The sequence below is a fragment of the Rana temporaria genome, chromosome 1 (genome assembly GCF_905171775.1).
Source record: "Rana temporaria chromosome 1, aRanTem1.1, whole genome shotgun sequence".
NCBI classification, from domain to species: Eukaryota; Metazoa; Chordata; class Amphibia; order Anura; family Ranidae; genus Rana; species Rana temporaria.
The window spans coordinates 184559625-184586553 of NC_053489.1; the positions used below are offsets into that span (position 1 = coordinate 184559625).

General features: G+C 44.2%; 1 protein-coding gene across 2 annotated transcripts in view; it reads left to right on the forward strand.

Moving 5' to 3' along the window:
- The window catches only part of RSRC2 (arginine and serine rich coiled-coil 2), a 46800-nt gene that overhangs the window by 13186 nt on the left and 6685 nt on the right, over positions 1-26929 (forward strand). The window contains exons 4-9 of one of the 2 annotated variants that reach the window (XM_040347332.1): positions 7111-7295; positions 7573-7692; positions 14578-14703; positions 15563-15651; positions 22168-22400; positions 25415-25504. In XM_040347332.1, the coding sequence (XP_040203266.1) occupies positions 7111-7295; positions 7573-7692; positions 14578-14703; positions 15563-15651; positions 22168-22400; positions 25415-25504 (843 nt within the window). Of the gene's footprint in view, positions 1-7088; positions 7296-7572; positions 7693-14577; positions 14704-15562; positions 15652-22167; positions 22401-25414; positions 25505-26929 lie in introns of both variants that reach the window. The other variant, XM_040347333.1, reaches the window with a different exon arrangement.

Genomic DNA, 26929 nt, shown 5'->3' on the forward strand with positions numbered 1-26929 from the left:
AGTGGTCAGGAACGACCAAATGTGTTCAAAAGAAGGAATTTGGTGAACCATCGACAGAAGAGCATCTGTAGCTCAAATATCTGAAATTGTTGCTGGTTTTATTTCAGTTTACCAAATGATAATGGAAAGCAGGTTGGTATCGCACTATATTGGCCTTCTTCACCACTTAAGAACCGGCTCACGTACATATACGTCGGCAATTTAAAGATGAATATCTCGGTAATGGCAGCAGCTGCTGCCACAACCGAGATATCTATCTTTTCCGTGGCCGGTCCTGTAAACCATAATGGTGGTCTCCGGCGGATTCGCCGCGAGATCCCGTTATTGACGGCGTCGGTAGCAGCGGAGGCGATCGGGTCCTTCTTGCTGCTTGCCATGGATACGAGTGAGGGCAAGATGGCCCCCACCCGTCTCCAGAGCAGGGCGGAAGCAACGTCAAAACGTCACTTTTGCCCATGCGTCTTAAAGGCACATTTTTTTTTGTTATTTTTTCAAATGACAAATTATTTTATTTTTTTAATTGCATTTTAGTGTAAATATGAGATCTGAGGTCTTTTTGACTCCAGATCTCATATTTAAGAGGACCTGTCATGCTTTTTTCTATTACAAGGGATGTTTACATTCCTTGTAATAGGAATAAAAGTGACCCATTTTATTTTATTATTTTTTAAAACAGTGTAAAATTTATTTAAAATCAAGAAAAAAAAAAAAAATCTTTTTTAAAACGTCCTGACTAGCTCGCGTGCAGAAGCGAACGCATACGTGAGTAGCGCCCACATATAAAAACGATGTTAAAACCGCACAAGTGTGGTATCGCCGCAATCGTTAGAGCGAGAGAAATAATTCTAGCCCTAGACCTCCTCTGTAACTCAAAAGATGCAACCTATTGAGATTTTTAAGGGTAAAAGTTTGACGCCATTCCACGAGCGGGCGCAATTTTGAAGAGTAACATGTTTGGTATCATTTTACTCGGCGTAACATTATCTTTCACACTATACATTTTTTTTTTGTTTAACCTTACGGATGTCTTATTTTTTTAATTAAAAACAGTGAATTTTTTCCCAAAAAAAAGTGCGCTTGTAAGACCGCTGCGCAAATACGGTGTGACAAAGTATTGCAATGACCGCCATTTTATTCTCTAGGGTGTTAGAACCCCCTAACATTATATATATTTTTTTTTTCTAAGTAATTTTCTAGCAAAAAAAAAACTGTTTTAAACTTGTAAAAACTGAGTCTGAAAAACAGGCTCAGTCCTTAAGTGATTAAACTAAACCGGTGTTTGGAGAAAAATAGGGGCTGTAACTGTTTGGCCTATTTTTCTAAAAGTGCTAATCATTTAACTTCACCATCAACACAGTCAGTGTTTGATGGGGGAATCCCTCCCACGTATCTGTTCTTCCAGTGTGGGGGGCGATTGGAAGATCACGGATTTTAGCCATACCCAATGGCAATTCTTGCATGAAAAATTTGACAGGCTGATTGTACCCAAGTTGATCTCTCGATCAACTTGGGTACAATCAGCCTTGCCCATACATTGTTCGAAATCTGGACCTGTTCAGCAGGGAACAGACAAAATTTGAACGGTCTCTGGCCGGTTTTAGAAGCACCATTGCATACAATTCAGTTTACTAAAAGAGGAATGGTACTACTGCGCTACCATATATAAAACAAAAAGTGGAAAAAACAGCAAAAAATATCAAATAATAGGAGCTGCGTATCTATTAGGTGAACAAAACCAAATTAATATGAAATGAATAAGTGATAGCGCTAGTATTAACTAGTGCTGAGTGAGTACAGTGTGAATGTTAGTAATATAAATCATACACAGTGAGTATAAATAGCAACACTTATGAAAATTACTACTAAGTCCAATGAGATGTTGAAATGAGTTCCTTATGGGTTAAAACCCATATGCAGCCCTATGGTAATCAGCTGGCGTTTCCTCCTCAATGCTTCTCATTAGACAGACAACGACCTTTCCCATTAAAAGATCCAAGCAGAAAAACTCCAATATAAAGGAAAAAAGAAAAAGAAAGAGGACAAGCCTCATAGTACAATACTGTATAGTAAAGGACAATGGACAAGAGACTACACCGACGGTAATGAACTCACAAAACCGCCGACTAAGTCACGTGCCTAGTGACGGACCGCGTGGGGGAGGAGCCTATGTTGACGGGACTACGATCCTAGTGAGGAGACCATCACACTGAGCGGCAATCTATCTCAGAGCCTGTGTTAATCGGCGGTTTTGTGAGTTCATTACCGTCGGTGTAGTCTCTTGTCCATTGTCCTTTACTATACAGTATTGTACTATGAGGCTTGTCCTCTTTCTTTTTCTTTTTTCCTTTATATTGGAGTTTTTCTGCTTGGATCTTTTAATGGGAAAGGTCGTTGTCTGTCTAATGAGAAGCATTGAGGAGGAAACGCCAGCTGATTACCATAGGGCTGCATATGGGTTTTAACCCATAAGGAACTCATTTCAACATCTCATTGGACTTAGTAGTAATTTTCATAAGTGTTGCTATTTATACTCACTGTGTATGATTTATATTACTAACATTCACACTGTACTCACTCAGCACTAGTTAATACTAGCGCTATCACTTATTCATTTCAATTCAGTTTACTAACTGATAAAAAAAATCGGTTTCGGATTGACACTGTATTAGCTGCCTTAAAGCGGCGTTCCACCCAGAAATATAACTTCCACAGATTGAAAAAAAATTCAAAATCCAATTGGCACAGAAAGTGAGGTGAAATCTTCTGAACAGGGGCACAGACAGCAAAACAAATGTTACAGGGTTGTTAACCCTTCCCTATGATATCCAAAAAGCTTAAAAATTGTTTTTTGGGCTGGAGCTACACTTAAAAAGTGTACATGTTCCGACTTACAAACAGATTCAACTTAAGAAAAAACCTACAGTCCCTATCTTGTTTGTAACCCGGGGACCCCCTGTAATTGCCTGGTTGTTAATCTGGGGGGTCACTGAACTGTAATATGATGAAGGCTCTTCACAAGTTAGAAAGCTTCAACTTTGAACGTATTCTGGACTAGTGAGAGGGCCAGTTTAGCAGCTAAGGAATTCAAATTTTTAAAAGAGACAGTGGCAATGATGGCCTGCATGGTTTGAAGTTTTTCAGCCTCCATAAATTTCTATCACAGGGAAAAAACAGAATGGAGTCTTTGTCAGTGTCCTCTGCATTTCTAGTCTAATAATGGCAGCTGTGCTAAGAAAAATACAGGGGCTGCTATTGCTCACTTTATTTTGAGTGCTAGCTATCTTGCAGCCAATACTGGTCCTGTTGATTTGAGTGCCTTAATTATTGAAGATATTAAATTGGTAAGATGCCCAGGCAATTGGGGTTTTCAAAAGCAGCATTCTACAGTGGGAGCCTCTATTTGTCCCAGCCTACTTTTCCCTAGAGACAATGTCACCTTGTCATTGTAGGACAATATGAGTGTCCATGCAATCTCTTGCCTCTCCATCCTCCTCTGCAGCCAGCACTGAAATGACTGGTGTCGACCACTCAAAAGCCCCATTATAAGACAGTGCTCAAGCCTAACATTTTGTCTGCTAGAAACAAACACTGTCTTGGAGTGGGGGAGATCACATGCTACTATGTACTTAAAGGGGCTGTGGATGGCTGTGAGGCGAATGGAGGGGGTCAGTTTGCTGATAAGGAGAGGGGGGTGGTTTTTGCAGAGACATTGTCACTTTGCCCTGCATGGGCAAGAGGATAGTGTCTCGTTAAAGAAAGACATGCAGCAGTCTTATTTAGGTGAGCAACGTCTTGTAGAAATACATGGGAATACATGAAGCCTAGGAATATGTGTTCGTTCAATTAACTTCAGGACAGCGTATGAGATATAGGCACCAAACACTGTTAAAATGGTCAGTTTCTCTTCCGTTCATGGACGGACACAGCAGCATTGACACATAGAGATGTAGGTCTTCCACATACAATTGTAAATCTTTCATGAAGTAGACTTCCATGCTCGCAGTATGGTAGAGACCACCGAGCCCGACAGGCTTCGATCCTTCAGCACCTGACTCTCAACAGCCACGCCGTTAAAGCCAGCGACTGTAAAGCAGGGTGAAAGATCGGGCCCTGCGACAGAAGATCTTCTCTATGGGGTAGACGCCAAGGGACGTCTGCCACCAGACACACCAGGTCTGCTTACCAGGGACGGCGCGGCCAATCCAGAGCGATTAGGATTGTTGGTATCCCCTCGGCTTCCACTCTGCGCAGTAAGCGAGGAAGAAGCTTCAGAGAAGTGAAGGCGTAGATTAGGCGATAGTTACCCCATGGTGCCACCAACGCGTCTGACGCGTCCGCCCACGGATCCCTTGACCTGGCCACGAACCATGCCACCTTCCGAATGTGACGGGACGCCAGAAGGTCCACGTCTGGAGTGCCCCATTTTTGGCACAAGCTCTGAAACACCTCCGGGTGTAGCGACCATTCTCCTTGCTCTAGCGTTTGGCGACTTAGGTAGTCGGCTTGCCAGTTCAGCACCCCCGGAATGTACACGGCCGACAGAGCCGGAACGTACCTTTCGAGCCACCGGAGGATGTGCGCGACTTCCGTCGCTGCACCTGAGCTCCGTGTGCCCCCCCTGATGATTGGCGTATGCCACGGCCGTGGCGTTGTTGGACTGGATCCTGACCGGTCGGTCCTGTAGACCCCGAGACTACTTGGAGAAACACAACTTGATTGCTCGGAGCTCCAGTACATTGATTGGTAGACATCCCCAGAAGAAGTCAGAGGGAGGGGCGCTTTTTACCCCCCTTCTGGCCACTCACCGCTTCAATCCTGGCAACAAACACCTCAAGGACTGCCGTCATGGCATCCACTGAGGCCGCAGGAACAGGGGCACTAAGGGTTAACTCTGGCATGCTTAGGGTAGAAACTTCCGTTTCGGACCCATGCTGACCCACCGTATATGCCGCCCTTGTACTGCAAGGAAGGACCCACAGGTCACCCTCCCGACCGCAACAGAGAGCAGGGGACTCCCCAGAGGACTCACCACCCCACCAGGCAGCTACTGAGAAGCTGAGAAAGCTGCCCGTGCTGTGCCGTCTCTCAGGAAGAGTGCTGAGAGCTTTTGGCGCCGTTATTCTGGTTACTAAAGGCCAAAACTTTTCCAAGCTGGCCGCCGACATGCCGAAAAACCGCATGCGGACTACAAGAAAATGGCCACCGAGTCAATAGAGGTGCGTCAGCGGCAAAATGGCGGCCATACACGTGTTTTAAAAATACAGCGACAAACACAGCAGAACACAGAAAAAGCACCAGGCCCTGCAGCCCCCCCCCAGCACACAGCATCACACCGGACAGAAAAATAGCACCCCACAGCAGCGCAGCCCCCCGGTAGTAACTGAGCCCCCAGGGACCCCCCACCTCACGGCTGCCACCCAGAAAACAGGGAAAGGAGGGAGAGAGAGGAAAGCAGGGCAGACCCTCAATCGACCTCCCCAGGAATGCACCAGCCGAACCACCAAGGCAAGGGGATACTACTTACCCATCCTGCGACCACCGGCTGGAGGCATTCAAGACAGAACCAACGTCCGCTTACGGCATGGCTGTCGGCCCGGCACACTGTGACACGGCCATAGAGACCGGTCATATGTGTGCCCTGGAGCATGTCGCTCAACGGCCAGTGCCACCCTATGAGCACGGGAAATGTCGTGGACGGCCCAGCGTATAGCTAAAGGCCGGCACACGCTCGATGGCCGAACATGGGGGGACTACAGGGATCAAGGATCCAGCCTGTCACCCAGTCGGCAGTTGATTGTAGATCCCAGGATCCAAAAAAATGCAGAAAAAATAAAAGCGAAAAATCGCCTAACAACCTCCAGAGCACATGGGCCCCGAGGAGTGTTTTAACACTTGAAGTGCTGTTTTTTCTGCCTAGTCTTTCCTGAAAGGAAGGCATATAACCCTAAGATCAATGCTGCTGTGTCCGTCCATGAACTCAGAGAAATAGATTTTACGGTGAGTTCAAAAATCCTGTTTTTCCTGTTACTGGGTTTTGATGATTTTATTTTGGTCAACATCCAAGTGCTATCTTTGTAAGTGTGAAAGTGGTGCAACTATATCACAGAGTTTAATCAGATTTTATTGCACGAGCATGCATGTTGTGTGTTTATATTGCTTGCTGAGACCAATTAATTGCTCCAATATAAGACTAGTATTTTTAGCATTGTCAAATTTATATCTAGTTCAGGTGAAGGAAAATAGATGGTAATACATTTTGGGTCTCTAAGAAGAATATATTCCTCCTTCGTAATTGGGTACACGCTCTGATCAAAGCAAAGTCTTGTAATTTTATTTTTTATTTTTTTGGATTTAAAAGGAGATATCTCCGAAAAATGTTGTCAACTGCTATGTAAACATAAATCAGGACACACCTCCCACTGTCACTTCAATTTATCAGGCCTGTTTTTTTTCAGGAAAATTGAGAAATTCTGAGAGAACTCTTTTTGTAAGTCTGGGTATAGAATTTGGGAGTTGGTATTGACTGCTTTTGAAGGTGGAAGCTCTGGGTTCATTCTTCCGTTTACTACTTGTTTGATCTTGAACAAGAAAGGGGCTAATGAAAATCTAAAACATCTGTTTTCTAAAATGCTTATTTTAGACCAGCTACTCACTAGGTAAGATGACAACCCCTGAGCCTGCACCTTTCAACTCTAGTCAGTGGTGGCAACTTCATACTATCATTTCGACCATTTCAGTATAGTTTGACACATTACTGCATGTCAGCAGACAGGACTTCAAATCAAAATGTGTTCTTGCAGCAGGCTTTTCTAAGTAAATAGTTGCTTCAGGAGGGTTTTGGACCTTAGCTTTTTTGCATGGAAGGGGGTCCCAAGCATATGGTAGTTCCAATTTTCCTAGAAATGCCTTCAACTTACTGAAGTTTTCTCTATGGTTTCTATTAGTAATTCAGACAGTAGAAATCCAAAGCTTTGAAGGCTTGGTTTAGGACTTATTTTTGTCACTAAGGTCACAAAAGTTACTTCACAGCCTATGTCACTCGTTTGACATTTATACTAACTCTCTTTGTTGCACTATTTTCCTGAAAGAACCAACTTCTTCTTAAAACAGGGTCGAAGACATGGGTCCAAAGACAAATCTTCAAAGAAGCATCGCTCTGATGACATTGACAAAGATCATTCAGAAAAAGTCAGGGAGCGACTTAATTCATCAGAAAATGGAGAAGAGAGACATCGTCGCAAGGATCGGAAGACATCTAGGGGCAGAAGTTATTCCAGGTCTCGGTCGCGTGAAAGGTATCATTCTTTCTACTTTATAACCATTCAGCACATTTATTGTCAGAAATGTTCCATGTTGCAGCCATGGTGTCAATTTTAGTTCTTTCTAGTCAACAAATAATGTAGAGCAGAGAAATAGAGTTGGAAAAGTCTTCCGACTTGCCAGTAATAGATGTTTATACTTATATTTTTATCTTCAACACTTGTATGTGGATGTTAAGAGTAATCTGTATTGAGAAAAATATTAGTTGCCGTGATTCACCCCTTTCAAAAAAAATAAAAAATGATGTTCCAGGCGTCATCGTAGTAGGAGTCGTGACAGGAAAAAATCCCGATCAAGGAGCAGAGAAAGGAAGCGACGACCCCGATCACGCTCAGGATCCAGATCCAAACACCGTCATAGAAGCAAAAGCCGGTAAGTCTTGTGTGCTAAGCAATTTTTTTTCCTGTATAAATTTAGTTATTTACAGTATTACATAAGTGTTTGTGTGTTATGTTTAATCTCAGTTTATTAACCACCTCCACTCCGGAAGCTTTAACCCCCTTGACAAGCAGTGCATTTTGTGCTATACTACAATACTGTACGCAAAATAAATTTGTATACATCACAAACACAGCTTTTATATGGTAGTATTTGATCACCACTTTTGTCTTTTTTTCCTTTGCTTTTTTTTTTTTAATGATCAGTCTTTTTTCATATCGCCAAAAAAAAAAATTTACTTTTTTTTTTTTTTTTTTCTTCTGGGGCCCTTAAAGCAGAACTCTGGGATCGGCCCTACACAAAACACTAAACCGTTATTACATTTGTGGCATTCCTTACCATTGAAGTCCTCTCTGTAATTCAGAAGATGCAGCATCTATTCTGCCGAAGAGGAGCTGCTGTTACAACAGGGATTACATCATATGCTCTCCTCTGTCTACACTATAATCAAACTATGCTTCCTATAATGCTTTGGGAATAGCAGAAAATGTTGGAGGGTCAACTAGGCCTCCTGTCCTGTGCATCCTAAATGTGAACAAGCCCACTTCAACATAAATAACACCCCCTCATGCTGCACCCAGTCATACTATCTGGTAAAACTTGGCAGGATAGGTTACAGCCTTATAAATGCAAAGCATGTTTGTGCTCTCCCCACCCAGCCACAACAGGAGATAAGCATATTGCCTTTACTTGCTTTATGTAATTACCAAACTGTAGAACCATGCTCATAATTATATATTTTACCCACTATTCTTTGCTGTAATTCAGTACTATAAATAATCCTCCTCATGCTGTAGCTTTGAGATATATGAGCACATCCCTAGCCGCAACACAGAAAGAGCTGGGTCATGCTGCCTTACATCAGCATGTGGCACAAGTAAATTTTGACATGAGAAAAAAACAAAGTGTAGCACTAACTTACCAATCAATGACACAATAATGGTGGAACCCTCTAATGTATGGAAATCTCAATAGTCTTCCATGTGATATGTAACGTCACATATAATACACATCCAACTGAAAATAAGACCTAAAATTACTGCAAACTTTTCAGGGATGGTGGAAAACCCTCCAACACATTTGGCAGTGGATGGTGTCAGTAAAGCGGAGGAGGATGGTCAGTGCAGCATAACAGTGCAGCCTCACCGGTTCCCATCAGTGCAACAGGGATAGTTTAACACCAGCGGGATGACAGAGTGGGGCTCTCCTGCTGTGACAGATCTTGTACGTGAAACGTCGATCGCTGTGAAGTCCCTCCTCCTGGACTGGCATTGGACCAGTGTGCTGTCTGTCACAATGCCGGTTCAGGAGGGGGTGTCTCCTAAGGACAGGTGACTGGGGGGAGCAGTGAGTGCTTGGGGAGCGGAGGAGAGCAGCACCACCATCATGGGCGTTACAGGTTGGGGGGTCTGTGATTCCTCCGCCCACTACAGCAAGTAGGGACAGAATTACAAATCCCTGCTTGCTGGAGAGAATTACAAATGGGCTGTCCCAAGACCCTGAGCTGGGGGAATAGGAGGAATAGCAGCCACCCGTCTTGCAAACAGGAAATCACAATGCTTTTACTTCAAAATCATTAGGCTATTACAGAGAAACTACTGAGCTAAGAAGAAGATGGATGGCATAGTTGGTGACGGTAGGAGATTGGCAACAAGGACATCCAGCTTGCCCAAACTCATATTTTTTCACATCCTTTATTACAATATGTTTCTCTATATAGCGACTAAATATTTCCAAAAGGCTAATGAGGGGGCTTATGTTTTTTTTTTCTCCCCATTTCGGTACTATTGCTTTTCTTGCAAAGAAAAGCAACAGACTTACCTGTGTTCTGTTTGCCCTAGTGGAGATAGTATTCCCTACCAGACCCAAAAGATAGATCCCTGCATCCTGTTCTAAAGCAACTGGAGTAACTGTAGCGATTACCTTCATAACCTCTCTCCAAAATACCTGTATATTAAAGGGTCACTAAAGGATTTTTTTTTTAGCTAAATAGCTTCCTTTACCTTACTGCAGTCCTGGTTTCATGTCCTCATTGCTAGTTTTTGCTCTGATGTTGCTGTAATACTACTCTGTTCTGGACACTTCCTGGTTGTCTGGCTCCTTATGAAAAAAGTCATGGGAGAGTTTAGTTTCGTTTTCCTAGCCATGACTCTCTATGGCACTGTCCAGCACAGAGGCATAAAATAGCATGCAAAGACTAAACTAGTTTCAGTTTCATTTTTGCATCTAAGAGGCACATTATATGATTGATTTTTATCTATTTTTAATCGTTTTTAAAAGGAATCGGTTAACTATTATGTCTCTATACCCTGTAAACAGTAATTTCAGCAAAAACAATTTTTTCCTTTTAGTGATCCTTTAAATCTTCTGTTTTTTAATGTTTGAGATATATTGCCCTCTCAAAAGAATTGCACTTTCTTAAAAGAATCTCAAACAATATCTAACAACGATGATCCAGCATTGTTTTCTGCCATCTCTGGGTACGACACCACTTCTTTTTATATAGGCGGTAGAAAAACAAGAATATACTCCTTTTTGTGGGTTTCTCCATCTCCAAATTTCTATTACACCTGTCGCCTGTGCCCAATTGTATAGATCAGCTGAATACTGCTTGGGAAGCTTCGATCTGTCTAAATCTGGGGATAGAATAGCGTTAGTCTACAATGAATAGTCATTTTGCTGGAAAATGTTGGATTATATTCTCTAGTATTACATTTAGTATTTCAACGGAAGAAGGGGGAGGAATATAAATTGCTGCTATGACATACTCTTTTATTGCCCTAGCGTAGATGATGTATTTTGCCTGTAAATCCATATATACCTTCTCTTTTAAGCCAGAAAGAGATTTATTGGTTAACACTGACATTCCTCTCGCATAGGAGGAGTCGGAAGCATGATAAGCTTTTTGAATCCAAGTTTTATTTTTTTGTCTTTTGTTTCCCTCCCACTAGATGTGTCTCCTGAAGTAAAATCAACTGTGGATTATATTTTTTTCATATATTGAAACATTAATGCTCCTTTTTAAAATTAGAATTTAACCCTCGAACATTCCATGATAATATAGACCAGGGCTCAATTTCAAGTCCTGAACTATTAGCCAGGCCGCAAGGGTTACTCGCCACCAGTTGTCCCACCCAGCCCGTCCGCCCCTAAACACGCTCTCATAAAATGACACTCAAATGTATTATGCAGAATTAAGATTTTAAATTTTGACAAATGTATCCATGCCCACCAATGCAGGCTGCGTGTGCCCACCAATGCAGGCTGCGTGTTTCCACCAATGCAGCCGTGTGCCCAGTGCCCACCAATGCTGTCTTGTCTCCACCATGCAGCCATGTGCCCAGTAATGCAGTCTTGTGTCCACCTTGCAGCCTACCTGTGAAGCCGAGGAGAGCCGCCCAGGTGTTTAGAGCGCAGTGGGCGGGGAACACGCTGATAACAGCTTTCATTTTAATAGCCGTGTTCCCGCTGCGCAACGTCATATACAGCCCCGCCCTCTGGCCGGGAAACTTTGATAGACAGATCACCTGTCTAATCCCAGTGACGGGTGATCCGTCAATCAATGTACCGGGACCAGGGGGCGGGGCTGTATCTAAAAGCGAGTGACGGGGAACACGGCTATTGAAATGAAAGCTGTTATCACTGTGTTCCCCCCACTGCGCTCTGAACACCTGGGCGTCTCTCTCTCTCTCTCTCTCTCTCTCTCTCTCTCTCTCTCTCTCTCTCTCTCTCTCTCTCTCTCTCTCTCTCTCTCTCTCTCTCTCTCTCTCTCTCTCTCCCCCCTCCCGTGATCAATGGGAGAAGGACTCCCATTGGACACAGGCTGGCGGCTCGCCCCCCCCGACTCCCAGGCAGCCCTTCCTCACTGGCCCGCAAAATGCGAGCAGACTAGTGGATTTTTTGAGGGCTGTTATAGATTAACAACTATTTTCACCTGACATAAGTAGTGAAATGGACAAACCGCTCCAAACTGACCTGAGCCGTGTGGCTCTTAATTTTTTTTTTTATATATAAAAAATCATCGGGGCAACAACACCACACCATCTCTAAACGCATTGTTTTCCAATTTTCGGAATAACAAATGTTGGATGATAGACTAGTAACTTTTTGGTCACAAAAAAGTCGAAAGTACAAACACGCATGCGCGGAATCAATGAACGGCTGGGAAGAGTTCAGTCTTGTAAACTACCGTTCGTAATCTAGAATTAACATTTGTGATGTGGCAATTGATGAAATGTCAAAATTCTCATCTTTAATGGGATAATAATGAAGCTGCTTTGCAGTTATGCCAAACGTGTTTTAAAAGCCATTTGTTTTGTAGAATATGAAAATCACGAATCGACGCTCATCAAACTTCTACGAACACCAAATTAACAGAAGGGGCCCAAAGGGTGGCGCTTGAAAAACGTCCTCTTTATACTCTCGTAGTACGTCACTACATTCGTGTTTGTCCAATGACAAATTGCGTAATGTTGGTATGCAAGACAAGATCCTGACACACACCCTTTTGACAAAAAACGTAAGCTCGGTCGTCCAACAGACCATGTGTACGAGGATTTAGACACCAAACGTCTACACCTCCCTTCCACCCCACCTTGTCCTTTTCCACTCCCCTACTTACTCTGTAACCTCATCCATCCATGGGTGGGAGCAAAAAGGACCTCTTCCTTACCCTTAACCTCACTGACTATAGCTTCTATTCTATACCCAGTAGAAAAAAATACAGCCCAATATGTGTAAACCTTTCACCTAAATTGTGGCTTTCTAACGAACCGTATGAGACGTATTTAAAGCGGAGTTCCACCCAAAAATGTAACTTCCAGTGTTACATTTGGCACCTTTCAGGCATGAGGAGGGAGCAGATACCTGTGTAAACCAGGTATTTGCTCTCGCTTGCATATGTCGCATCCGTTCCGGTGCCTTATCCGTCTCCCCCAGCGCTGTCTTCTGGAAGATGCACACGGGGACCAGTACGATCGCGCAGCTCTACTCGCGTAAGGCTTCACTTCCTGATTCCCTTACCAAAGATGGCGGCAGTACCAGAGCGCGAGATCGGCTTCGGGCTCAGGACAGGTAAGGTGTCCATATATTAAAATTCAGCAGCTACAGTATTTGTAGCTGCTGACTTTTTTTTTTTTTGGCGGAACTCCACTTTGAGTCAACATTATACCTGTATACTTTAAGTCTTCTATTAAATTATAAATATAATCGTACTTCCCTATACTAATTTTTGTAAAAGGAAGGGGGGGGGGGGGGCAAGCCCTCTCTTCCTGGGAAAAATACCAAATTCTCCTCCAATCCCCCTCCCCACCCTTGCGAGGGCGAGAAGGGATGGAATGGCCCCAATCTCCTTCCCACCCCTCCTCCCTCATCCAATATACTGAAATAAATCCTTACCCCTCCCTCTCCATTAACTTGTTAGCAGTAGGAGTAGTTTTGTCATATTCATATTGCAAATCTGGGCTTGTCCTGGCTGTTGTCAATATATGATCTTGGTCTCTATAATAAGAAGTGGGGGGGGACTTTGGCGATCGAAAAGGAGATTCTATGTGCTCTCTCAAGTGCAAATGTTGCAGACATATTGGTAAATCCCAGTAATTTCTCTGAGAATTCAACTGGTTCATCTCCCTCCACTTGCACTGGAAGGCCTATAAACCGGGTAGTATTTCTCTGCAAGTGGCTTTCTGTGTCGATTGCTTTATCCTGTAAAACACTGATTTGTCTTATCAAAATATGCAGTTCTCTGTTATCTGTTTTTAGTTTGTCTTCTACCTTTGAAACACTGACTTTGATCTATTGTAATCCTTTGCTTGACTTTATCAAACTCATGCCTCATTATATTAATATCTACTGCCAGTGCATCAATTTTAATTGAGAGTCTCACTGCATATTTTATTAGCTGCCATAATGTCCTTACCAGAGGGAGCCAGCTCCACCTCTCTGTCGACTACCATTTTGTCCCTTCTGATACTCCAACTTGGGGGGGGGATTTCACAACTGACTTAACTGCTGTCTTAGCTGCCATTGAAGTGGGAGAGGAACAGGGAGTAACAGTCTGGGCTTTAACCCCACACCTGGCTTACTTGGGGCCATCCAGACCTGCTGTTCGGAAAACCTCAACTTTCAGACAATTTCTGGCTGTATAGCAAGTTCCATGTTCTCTCCACCTCTCCTTCTGCAGCCTTCCACGCACTCTTCCCCCCCCTCCCTCCTCTGGAGCAGCCTACCGTGTCCTCCACAGACCTCTCTCCTCCCGCTTCCACATGAGGGCTCTTCCACTCAACGTAGCTACGCTCCCACTATCTGGCCGAGGGACATCCGGGGACCGTCCACTGCCTGCCCGTCATTCAATCTCTGCTGAGCAAAGGAAGTCAGCTGGAACTATCACGAGATTAGAGCACCACGTCCGCCCGCTCTCACATCCTCCGACAAATCAATGTAACGCAGCAATGTTTTCAACTGTCACGAATGGGTTGCGTTCATTACAGCCGTGATTACTAATGATCTTTGGCTACAGCTAATCACATGGTGCTTTGATTGGCCCAGTTATCATGTGATAGCTGTCAGTCAATTGCAGCATAGGAAACAACTGTTATAAATGAATTCATAACAGCTTTGATGACATTGTGATTTTGTTATTGTATAGTGACTGCCCACATGTGACCAGGCTGCAGCATGCTACACACCCATGTGATTTGTGAATAGTTTAGACAAGCAGAGAAGGGGGGGGGGGGGGGGCTTGAAAAAGGTCAGGTACCCACACCAGTGGCCGATACAGCACCTTATTTGTTTATATTATTGCCAACTGTTTTCCCCAAGGGAGAAAAAGAAGAGACCTGAAAAACCAAGGAGGCATAGTAGGAGTCGAAGTCGGACACCACCCAGCCCACCAACCTTTAGAGGGAGAAATACAGCTATGGATGCCCAAGAAGCTTTGGCTAGAAGGTAATACTTCCCCTTTACACTAATTATTGGTTTTTGCCAGTGTGTACTTTATCAAGACGGTCTTCATTTGCCATTTTTTCATAAATTGTTATATACTTGTAAGATAAGCACATTGGCTTTACTAATGTAAGGCTTGGTTCACATGTATGCAAATTGGATGTTTTTTTTGTTTTTTGATCACATCCAATTCGCATAACATGCAAATGTGACTGGCTTTAACGCGTACGGTTTTGAAAAGGTTCCTGTGCGTTTTTAGGTCTGGTTCAGGTGCAAATTCACACTTAAATTGCACCTGAACTGGTGAATAGAAAAACTCCAGACTGCAAGCCGCATATGTGTGACCACAACCTGTACAGTATAATATGGCCCACTTGAATCTGAAGAGTGTTTTGCAATGAGCATTGTTTAGTGTGGTAAATACATTTCCCCCAAAGATTAATTATACACCTTCCAATATAGTGCTAGTGATTTAATGGCACACTCACGGATTAGCAAAATGCAAATAAACATTTCCTTAAATTACAGATATGGTAGCCTTTGCATTCCATTTCCATTCCAGTTCTAAGTAGTGCATGGCTGCAGTTTAGCGTTTTGATGTTCTATGGATCAATTTGTAAGGCCAATCGCTGTGAAAAAATGTTTTTTATTTTTTTATGGTGTTTGAATCATAACTCAGTTTCTTTTAAACTGTACCTTCCAAATTTGGAGGAAATTCCAAAGGCTTATTATAACACACTTGGTGAATTCTTTTGTCTTTGTTTTCAACTTAAGTTGTTCCATCAATACTTTTTCTACATCATTTAGCACTGTGCAATTATTTTGTAGAACATTTTTTATATACTATTTTTATCCTTTTCAGGTTAGAAAGGGCAAAAAAACTACAGGAACAGCGTGAAAAAGAATTGGTTGAAAAGCAGAAACAGCAAGAAAGTACAGTGGGTGAGAAAGGTACCGTGAACGACTAAATATTGAAATATTGTATTTACATTTACTAGTATGTTAACTACGTCCCAGACCAATTTTGACATTTTTCTCCTTCATTTAAAAATTTGACTTGGGTTATATATATAACCTATCAGTGCCACCTATTAATGCCCTTTAGTGCCACCTGTTTCACCTCTCAGTGTCGCCTTATCGGTGCCCATCAGTGCAGCCTCATCAGCGTACATCCATGAAGGAGAAAAATTATCTGTTTGCAAAATTTTATAAAAAAAAATAAAACGCTTTTGTATTTCATTTACAAAAAATAAAACCGCCATGGTAATCAAATACCACCATAAGAAAGCTCTATTTGTGGGGGGGGAATGATAAATTAAATTTGGGTACAGTGTTGTATGACCATGCAATTTGTCATTCAAAGGTTAAGAGCGCTGTAAGCTGAAAATTGGTCTGGGCAGGAGGGGGGGTTTAATTGCCCAGTAAGCAAGTGGTTAAAGAACCTGTCATGCTTATGTCTATTACAAGGGATGTTTACATTCTTTGTAATGGGAATAAAAGTGAAAAAAAAAATTCAATCTAAGGGACTGTAACGCACTCAGAAGCAAACGCATACGTAAGTCACGCCCACATACGAAAACGGTGTTAAAAACCACACGTGTTAAGTATTGCTGTGATTGTTTGAGCAAAAGCAATAATTCTACCAGTAGACCACCTAATTCTAAACCAGTAATCTGTAAAAAAAATGTAAAATATCTTTTTAACCACTTCCGGACAAGGCCATTTTTTGGGATACGGCACTGCATTATTTTAACTGACAATTGCGTGGTCTTGCGATGCTGTGCCCAAATAAAATTGATGTTCTCTTTCGTTCATGGATGGACACAGCAGCAATTGACCTTGGGGTATTATCCTTCCTTTTAGGAGATTGACTAGGCAGAAAAACGGCATGTTAAGTGTTAAAACACTCCGCACAGTACCTCCCAGGGGGCGGTTCCCCTGGGTACATCCCCCATTCTCTGTTCTGCAGCCCCAGTTTCTGCAGGAGATGACATGGCTCCTCTGGGCCCATATGCTCTGGGGATTTTTCTTTTGCAATTTTCTTGCTTTTCTTTTTTGTTTTTCCTGCATTTTTGGATCCTGAGATCTACAATCAACTGCCGACTGGGTGACAGGCTGGATCCTTGTAGTCCCCCCAAGTTCGGCCATCGAGCGTGTGCCGGCCTTTTGCTCCCCGCTGGGCCGTCCACGACATGCCCCGTTGCTCCAGGGGTGGCCGGTGAGCTATACACACCAGGGCACACATTTGACCGGGCTCTATGTCCGTGTCACAGTGTGCCGGGCCGACAGCCATGGCGTAACTGCGCGGACGTTGGTTCTGGGATGCCTCCAGCCGCTGGTCGCAGAACGGATAAGTAGCAGTCCCCTTGCTTTGGCGGGGTGGTGCGGCTGGTGCATTCCTGGGTGGGGCGATTGGGGGTCCGCCCTGCTTTCCTCTCTCCCTCCTTCCCTGCGCTCTGGGTGGTCGGCCGTGAGGTGGGGGGTCCGCCTGGGGGGCTCCATCCTGTGGCTGGGGGCTGTGTCTGCTATCGAGGGTGCTGTTTTTATTGCCATGGGGGGGGGCCTGCTGTGTGTTTTTCACTGTGTGATTGTGTTTTTACTGTGCATCGCGGCCACCATTTTGGTGGCGCCAGGCGCCTTTATTAGAGTTCAGCGGCCATTTTCTTGTAGCCCACATGCTCTTTTTGCATGTCTGTAGCCATTTTGGATGTTTTTTTTTCCTCTAGTGGCTAGAATAACGTCGCGAACGGCTCCAGCACACTTCCTAAGGGACGGCCCAGCACGGACAGTGCTCTGGGGCAGACAGCAGCAGTACAGCCTGGTCGGGTGGTGAGTCCTCTGGGGGGGTCCCCTGTTCTCTGCTGCGGCCGGGAGGGTGGCCTGTGGATCTTGCCTTGCAGTCCAAGGGCGGCTATTGGGTGGGTCAGCATGGCGTCCAAACAGGATGCTTCTCCCCCAGACATGCCGGAGTTAACCCTTAGTGCCCCTGTACCTGCGGCCTCTGTGGATGCTATGACGGCAGTCCTAGAGGCGTTTGTTGCCAGGATGGAAGCGGCGCGTGGCCAGAGGGGCGGTAAAAAGCGCCCCCTCCCCCTGCCTTCTTCTGGGGATGCCTCTCCACGTGGGTATGTGCCGGAGCATGATGGGACTGTGAGGCCTATATAAGTCGGATGCAAACCGCTCACCTGTCATTGCAGCGAGAAGAGCCGTCGGGTCAACTTCGGAAGAAGGGAGAAGAAGATGACGTCACAGAAGAGCCGGGCTGGCCGCCTGCTAGTAACTAACACACGAAGATAGCAGCGGCCAGCCCTGAAGGAGAAAGCACCGGAGAGCGGAGAGAAGAACCGGTGTGCACCGAGTCAACAGCGGAGAGCGGCGAAGATGGGAGAAGCCCCCCCCCCCCCCGGAGAGCGGAAGAAGAAGCCCCCCCTGCTAAAAGAGCTAAAGAAGACAGACCAATAAATTATTTTAAAACCCCTGTGTCGTGTGTTTATTAACTTTAACACTTTGCCTCCAGGTGAATGGGTAGGGGTACGATGTACCCCATATCCATTCACTTAGGGTGGGGGGCCCCCTTATTTGAGGGGGCTCCCAGATTTCGATAAGCCCCTGCCCGCAGACCCCGACAACCAACGGCCAGGGTTGTCGGAAAGAGGCCCTGTCCTTATCAACATGGAGACAGGGTGCTCTGGGGTGGAGGGGCCCCGCAGTGTTCCCCCCCCCCCCTGCCCCAGAGCACCCAACCCCCCCCCCCCCATGTTGAGGGCATGCGGCCTGGTACGGCTCAGGAGGGGGGGGGGGGGCGCTCGCTTGTCCCCACTCCTTTCCTGGCCGGCCGGGTAGCGTGCTTTGGATATGGGTCTGGATTGTAGGGGGATCCCCTACGTCGGTTTTTCCGCGTAGGGGGGGGGGGGGGTCTCCTTACAACCCATACCAGACCTAAGGGCCTGGTATGCTCCTGGGGGGGAACCCATGTCGGTTTTTTATTTAAAAATTGGCGTGGAGTTCTCCCCCTCAGGAATGCATACCAAACGCCTGCTAGAATTGGCGGGAATCCAAGTCGGATTTCCCGTCGCTTCTATGACGGCTTTGTCTCCATCGCAGCAAGCCAGCTCGGCGCTGGCTCCCACGATGGGGCTCGTAGGTGGTCAATCTCGCCGAGAAAGGGAGCGAGATTGACACAATATCGCGGTCACCTACTGTACCATGTAAACAGTCATTTCAGCAAAAACATTTTTTTCTTTTAGTGACCCTTTAGTACGATTTAAGGGTCAGATTTCGGCCCGGGCTGTTTTATTTCAGCGACCTTTGGCGGCGCACTCTCTGGTGCGTACGTTTGTACAGGGGGTTCGACATGTGACCCCTCCTGTGCGTCCTCCATGGGACTTGAATTTTAGTCCTCTTGGTGCTTCAACAGTCTCCATTTGAGGACATTCGGAAAATCCCTTTACTGACTCTTTCCCAGAAGGTGGTTTTTCTGGTGGCAATTACATCGGTCAGACGGGTTTCTGAATTGGCGGCCTTGTCTTGCAAGGCCCCTTACTTGGTCATCCACACGGATAAGGTGGTGCTGCGGCCGCAGCTGTCATTCCTTTTTAAGGTTGTTTTGGCCTTTCACATTAATGAGGACATTGTTCTTCCACCCTTGTGTCCTCGGCCGGCGAACCAAAAGGAGGCTGCGTTGCATTTCTTGGACGTGGTTCGAGCCCTACAGGTGTACCTATCTGCTACGGCTCCGTTTCGGAGGTCGGATTCACTGTTCGTGTCTGTAAATGGTCCCAAGAAGGGTCTGGCGGTCTCCATGAACGAAAGAGAAAATAGGATTTTTGTATTCACCGTAAAATCCATTTCTCTGAGTTCATGGACGGACACAGCACCCACCCCTCCTTTGTTTGTACTGCTTGTTTACGAATTGAGGCTGCAGAACAGAGAATGGGGGATGTACCCGGGGGAACCGCCCCCTGGGAGGTACTGTGCTGTGTGCAGTGTTTAACACTTAACATGCTGCTTTTCTGCCTAGTCAATCTCCTAAAAGGGAGGATAATACCCTAAGGTCAATTGCTGCTGTGTCCGGAATGGATTTTACGAAGAGGAGTACAAAAATCCAATTTTTTTCCCCCACAAATAGAGCTTTCTTTTGGTGGTATTTGATCACCTCTGCGGTTTTTCTTATTGTTTGCGCTGTAAACAAAGACCAACACTTTTGAGGGGGGAAAAAAATATTTTTTACTTTTTGCTAAAAAACGTACCCAATACAATAAAAAAATAAAATAAACAATTTAGGCCAATATGTATTCTGTTACATATTTTTGGTCCGTCTCTCCTCTGAACGATCGGTGGGTCCGCTGCCACCAGACCTGCTGATTGTCTCCCGCCCTCCTAGATTGCGTGCACAAAATCGCACGATTCCACCCATGACCAAAGCCTGGTTTGCCTTGCGGTAGATATGCACCTGTGTATAAGGCATGACAGATCCTCTTTATGGAGACATCTGGGGTCTATAAGACCCCCGGATCTCCCCTCCACACTGGAAAAGCATGAAAAAATAAATGTCAGTGTTTACATGTGCCAGAAGCAGAAGTGACGTCACTCCCAGCCTCCCAGAACCATAGTGATGTCCATGGCCAGCTATGTGATAACCCTGTGGCATCACCGGATTGGATACCGTGCTCCTCGGTGTCTGTAAAAGAAAACGCCTTTTACAAACCCTTTAAATATAGTTAAAATACAGGTGGTTCTCAAAAAATTAGCATATTGTGATAAAGTTCATTATTTTCTGTAATGTACTGATAAACATTAGACTTTCATATATTTTAGATTCATTACACACAACTGAAGTAGTCAAGCCTTTTTATTGTTTTAATATTGATGATTTTGGCATACAGCTCATGAAAACCCAAAATTCCTATCTCAAAAAATTAGCATATTTCATCCGACTAATAAAAGAAAAGTGTTTTTAATAATAAAAAAGTCAACCTTCAAATAATTATGTTCAGTTATGCACTCAATACTTGGTCGGGAATCCTTTTGCAGAAATGACTTCTTCAATGCGGCGTGGCATGGAGGCAATCAGCCTGTGGCACTGCTGAGGTGTTATGGAGGCCCAGGATGCTTCGATAGCGGCCTTAAGCTCATCCAGAGTGCTGGGTCTTGCGTCTCTCAATTTTCTCTTCCCAATATCCCACAGATTCTCTATGGGATTCAGGTCAGGAGAGTTGGCAGGCCAATTGAGCACAGTAATACCATGGTCAGTAAACCATTTACCAGTGGTTTTGGCACTGTGAGCAGGTGCCAGGTCATGCTGAAAAATGAAATCTTCATCTCCATAAAGCTTTTCAGCAGATGGAAGCATGAAGTGCTCCAAAATCTCCTGATAGCTAGCTGCATTCACCCTGCCCTTGATAAAACACAGTGGACCAACACCAGCAGCTGACATGGCACCCCAGACCATCACTGACTGTGGGTACTTCAGGCATTTTGGCATTTCCCTCTCCCCAGTCTTCCTCCAGACTCTGGCACCTTGATTACCAAATGACATGCAAAATTTGCTTTCACCCGAAAAAAGTACTTTGGACCACTGAGCAACAGTCCAGTGTTGCTTCTCTGTAGCCCAGGTCAGGCGCTTCTGCCGCTGTTTCTGGTTCAAAAGTGGCTTGACCTGGGGAATGCGGCACCTGTAGCCCATTTCCTGTACACGGTGGCTTTGGATGTTTCTACTCCAGACTCAGTCCACTGCTTCCGCAGGTCCCCCAAGGTCTGGAATTGTTCCTTCTCCACAATCTTCCTCAGGGTCCGGTCACCTCTTCTCGTTGTGCAGCGTTTTCTGCACACCTTTTCCTTCCCACAGACTTCCCACTGAGGTGCCTTGATACAGCACTCTGGGAACAGCCTATTCGTTCAGAAATTTCTTTCTGTGTCTTACCCTCTTGCTTGAGGGTGTCAATGATGGCCTTCTGGACAGCAGTCAGGTCGGCAGTCTTACCCATGATTGCGGTTTGGAGTAATGAACCAGGCTGGGAGTTTTTAAAAGCCTCAGGAATCTTTTGTAGGCGTTTAGAGTTAATTAGTTGATTCAGATGATTAGGTTAAGAGCTTGTTTAGAGAACCTTTTCATGATATGCTAGTTTTTTGAGGTAGGAATTTTGGGTTTTCATGAGCTTTATGCCAAAATCATCAATATTAAAACAATAAAAAGGCTTGAACTACTTCAGTTGTGTGTAATGAATCTAAAATATATGAAAGTCTAATGTGTATCAGTACATTACAGAAAATAATGAACTTTATCACAATATGCAAATTTTTTGAGAACCACCTGTATAACATATATGTGCACTTGTCTGTCCAAATTGCCCACTTGTCTGTCCAAATTGCTAGCCTTGCTGCTCACATGCTTAAATGAAAAAGGTTATACCATGGCTTGAAAAAGATTTGTAACAATCACATTATTATTATTTTTTTTCCCTGCAGTTGCTGCAGCAGGCGGTGGATCAGTTATCAATGTAGCTGCTTTGTTGGCCTCAGGAACACAGGTCACTCCTCAAATTGCAATGGCAGCACAAATGGCTGCTTTACAGGCAAAGGCATTGGCAGAGACTGGCATTTGCGTTCCTACCTATTATAATCCAGCAGCTGTAAATCCTATGAAGTTTGCAGAGCAAGAAAAGAAGAGAAAGAGGCTTTGGCAAGGCAAAAAGGAAGGGGTAAGATCATTTTTACATGGTTATTCAAATACAGGGCAACTACACTCACCACCACTTTATTGAGTACACCTTGCTAGTATCGGGTTCGACTCCTTTTGCATTTAGAACTGCCTTTAAAGCGGAGTTCCGGCCACAATTTCACTTTTTAAATATAAATACCCCTGTAATACACAAGCTTAATGTATTCTAGTAAAGTTAGTCTGTAAACTAAGGTCCGTTTTGTTAGGTTGTTACAGCATTGTTACACTTTATAAAATAGAAATTGACTGGGGCCATCTTAAGTGTGGGCATCATGAAGCCAGACTGTATGACTTCCTGGATTTCAGCCTTGCAGATCTTGCACATGCTCAGTGCTGCACAAGCAGTGTCAGATCAGGTTTCAGATCAGGTTTCAGCACCTGTGCTGTCCAAGTCACATGACTCTTTGAGACTGGGGAGTGCACAGACGCCTGGAAAGTTACACCCACTACATTCCCAGGAGTCTGTGCGGTGTAGGTTAGGAAGCATTAAGCACCTAGGTGCAGGAAGTGGGAATATTAACTATTCTGCCTAGCAACAACACTTTGAAGGCATCTAAAAAAAAAAAAAAATTCGTAAAGGACTAATGATTTTTTTTTAAAACTACTGATGTAATGTTATATTGATGGGTGGAACTCCACTTTAATTCTTTGTGGCATAGATTCAGTAAGGTGTTGGAAACATTCCTCAGATTTTGGTTCATATTGACATGATCGCATTATGCGGTTGCTGCAGAGTTGTCGGCTGCACATCCATGATGCAAATCTTCCATTCCACCACATCCCAAAGGTGCTCTATTGGGTTGAGATCTGGTGACTGTGGAGGACATAGGAGTACAGTGACCTCATTGTCATGTACAAGAAACCAGTTTGAGATGATTTGAGCTTTGTGACATGGTGCATTATCCTGCTGGAAGTAGCCATCAGAAGATGGACATGGTCAAAAACAATACTCGGGTAAGCCATGGCATTTAAAACGATGCTCAATTGGTACAAAGTGCCTCAAGAAAATACCCTCCACACCATCACCACCAGCAGCCTGAACCATTGATACAAGGCAGAATGTGTGTAAAAATCCCAGTAGAATTTTATTATAATTTTTTTTTTTTTTTTTTTTTTACAAATTCGGACCAGCCCGTCTGACACCAACAATCATGCCACGTTCAAAGTCACTTAAAGCAAAGTTCCATTCATTTTTAAGTTTATTAAAAGTCGGCAGGTACAAAAAGTGTAGCTGCCGACTTTCAATACTCACCTGTCCCACGGCCCAGTGATGCGGCTGCCCGAAGCCTCGCTCCTCTCTGCGGCGCCATCATTGCAAGTGTGGACACCCAGATGTGACAGTTTGCGGCTTCACAGCAGGATTCGCATGTGCGAGTCGCACTGCACCTTCTCGTTGGCCAGACAATCTTCTGTGACATGTCCCAGGAGATTAGAGGGAGAGAGGCGGAGTTGCCTAGGTGGCTGAGCGGAAGTGGGAGCTGGGTACCTGTCAAAACTTGCAGGGCAATACTTGTGTATTCTAGCATCCATGCCTGCATTAACCAGAACTACACTAGCCAACACTTGGACACTGTTCATTAATTGCACCCCTGGCTGCACGCTGCAGTTAACTCTGCCAGCTGCTGTCTTTGGCCCCTTTCACACTGGGCGGTAAAGCGCCGCTACCGCCAATTTCACGGCGCCATTCGGCCAATAGCGGGGTAGTTTTACCCCCCACTAGCGGCCGAGAAAGGGTTAAAACCGCCCGCAATGCGCCTCTGCAGAGGCGCATTGCCGGCAGTATAGCTGCGGTGTCCCATTGATTTCAATGGGCAGGAGCGGAAATGCACACACCGCTCCAAAGATGTGGCTAGCAGAACTTTTTTTTTTTTTACCGTCCTGCTAGCGCACCGCTCCAGTTTGAAAGTCCTTGGGCTTTCACACTGGAGAGACAGCAGCGGCTGTTAAGGGTAGGTTTGCAGGTGCTATTTTTAGCTTAATAGCGCCTGCAAACCGCTTCAGTGTAAAAGGTGTCTCTGATACGCCCTGTAGCGCTAGATCTGTGGTGGGCAGAACCACAGCACGTAGTGAGGAATGTGGCATCTGAAACCTCTTGAAGAATCCAATATCTACATCACACACACACACAGTACAGTGACAGGCATTTTATTGCCTTGTAAAACACCTGTCACCAAAGGTTACACAGAAAACAAATGTCTTTTTTGTGTCCCATTTACACTGCAGAGCTGCACTGCAGTGTGCATGCAATAAAATTCAGCATGCTGCATTTTTTTTTTTCGCATCGTGCTTTACAAAACTGAAAGACACTGTACAGTAGCGCAACGCATTGTGCTGCTGTACAGCGACATGAATGAAGTGTGTTTGTACACTTCAAATAAAAAAAACAAAAAGCGGCGCTGCGTGTGAGTCACTCACCACACTGTCCCCTACTGCAGTCAGGAACAAACTGCTCCTGGAAAGGTAAAGCATTCTGGCAGCTGTCCATTCTAGTGTGATGTCACCCTGAAGATTGAAGTCCCTGTCTGCCAGACAGCTAAGGCCCCTTTCGCACTTGTGGGACTTGGATCTGCAAAGTCGCATGATAAGTCGTTTTCCAATGAGTACCATTCTTATCTGTGCAACTTCAAAGTAGTCCCTGTACTACTTTGGTCCAATTTTAATTAAAGTTGCATCAAAATCACATGATTTTCAGGTCGCACAAGTGTGAAAGGGGCCTAAGCAGTATCCATTTTTTACAATCGAATTTTTAGTTTTTATTTGCTGTGGATTCAATATGTGGTTTTTAGTACTGTTGGGTTGTGTTTCTATGACAGAATGTTTTGCCTGATTAGTATTATATTTAGCACAAAACTAACTGGTAACGTTTGAGCAATAAAGAAGAACTTTGCAATGATGCATTTTTTTTTTTTTTTTTTTTTTTATGAGGTTTGTGTATGGATGTTTGCTTAAGATTAAGGGTATATTTTTTTAAGCTTCACATTTTATTATTTTTAGGATAAATCTGTGTCGGCAGAAATCTGGGAAAAGCTAAATTTTGGAAACAAAGACCAAAATGTTAAATTTAGAAAACTCATGGGAATAAAGGTGAGTAATTTCATACTAACTTTTAAGTTGAATAAATTTTTTTTTTTTTTTTTTTTTTTTTTTTTTTTGAGGGGTGGGTGGGGAGTATCTTTTAGGTAATAAGCAAGCTATTATATATAGAGTATTTGTATAACAGAAGTATGCCCCATTCTCCATTTAATTTAAATGAACTTTTTGTGTCAATGGCTTTTTGAAGCGTTCTAGAAGGATAATGGCTGCAGCCTTGATACTAGTACCATTTTTTTTGTTATTAAACGCTGGCAATCGGCATCCCTGTAAAAGTGATCCAGGAGGCTTTCCGGTCACCTGATCACTTTTACAGTGCTGCAGCATTCTCCCACTGTCGTTACTGGGCTCTCCTTTTCCACTGTGGACCACAGTAAGGGCTTATTCACTCGTGAGTTTATAAAGAACGACGCAATGCTCATTAACTTAGTGCCCATAGCATTTATAATGTGTTTTTTTACGTGTTGAAAAAGCTTCAAAATGGCCATAAAAGATTTTTTTTCTAGTGGGAAATGCTTTAACCAGTTCAGCCCCGGAATATGGCTTTCTTTTGGTGGTATTTGATCACCTCTGCGTTTTGTTTTGTTTTTTTGTTTGTTTTTTGATGGTCCTATAAATAAGTAGAGCGACAATTTTGGGAGGGAAAAACAATATTTTTTACTTTCTGCTATAAAACCTAAACCTAATATTTTTTTTTTTTTTTAAATCGAATTTCTTTATGGATTTAGGCCAATATGTATTCAGCTATATCATTTTAGTAAAATAATTCATTAGTAAAACATTGCAGCGGACAAATTGGACATCTAACAGACACTTGACACTTTTTTGGGGGGGGCGAGTGACACTAATACAGTGATCAGTGCTAAAAAAAAATATGCATGGTTATTGTACTGGCGGAGAAGGGGTTTACATCAGGGGCAAGTAAAGGGTTAAATGTGTTCCTGGCTGGTGCTTGCTAACTGTGTGGGGGTTGCGCTGACCGGATGAAGACTGAGATCAGTGTTCCTTCTTGGCAGGAACAAAAGATCTCCATCTTCTCCCCTGTCAGAATGAAAAAAAAAAAGAATTCCCTGCAAGGCAATGTCATAATGTTTAGGAGATATTCACAGTACCTACAGGTAAACTGCCTTATAGGCTTACCTGTAGGCATAAGTGATATAACAGAGTTTACTACCACATTTTCTCTTCCGTTCATGGACGGACACAGCATCCTTTGACAGTAGGGTTATATCCGCTTCCTTTAGGAGAGTTTAGGCAAAAAAAAAAGCACTTTTAAGTTTTAACACATTCCTCAGTGCAGCTCCTCCCAGGGGGTGTGGCCCCCCGGCTATAACCCACACCCTGCACTATGAAGCCTAAGTTTTTCTCTGCCTAACGACAGGAGAGGTCAGGCACTTCTGGAGTCCTGTACTCTGGAGA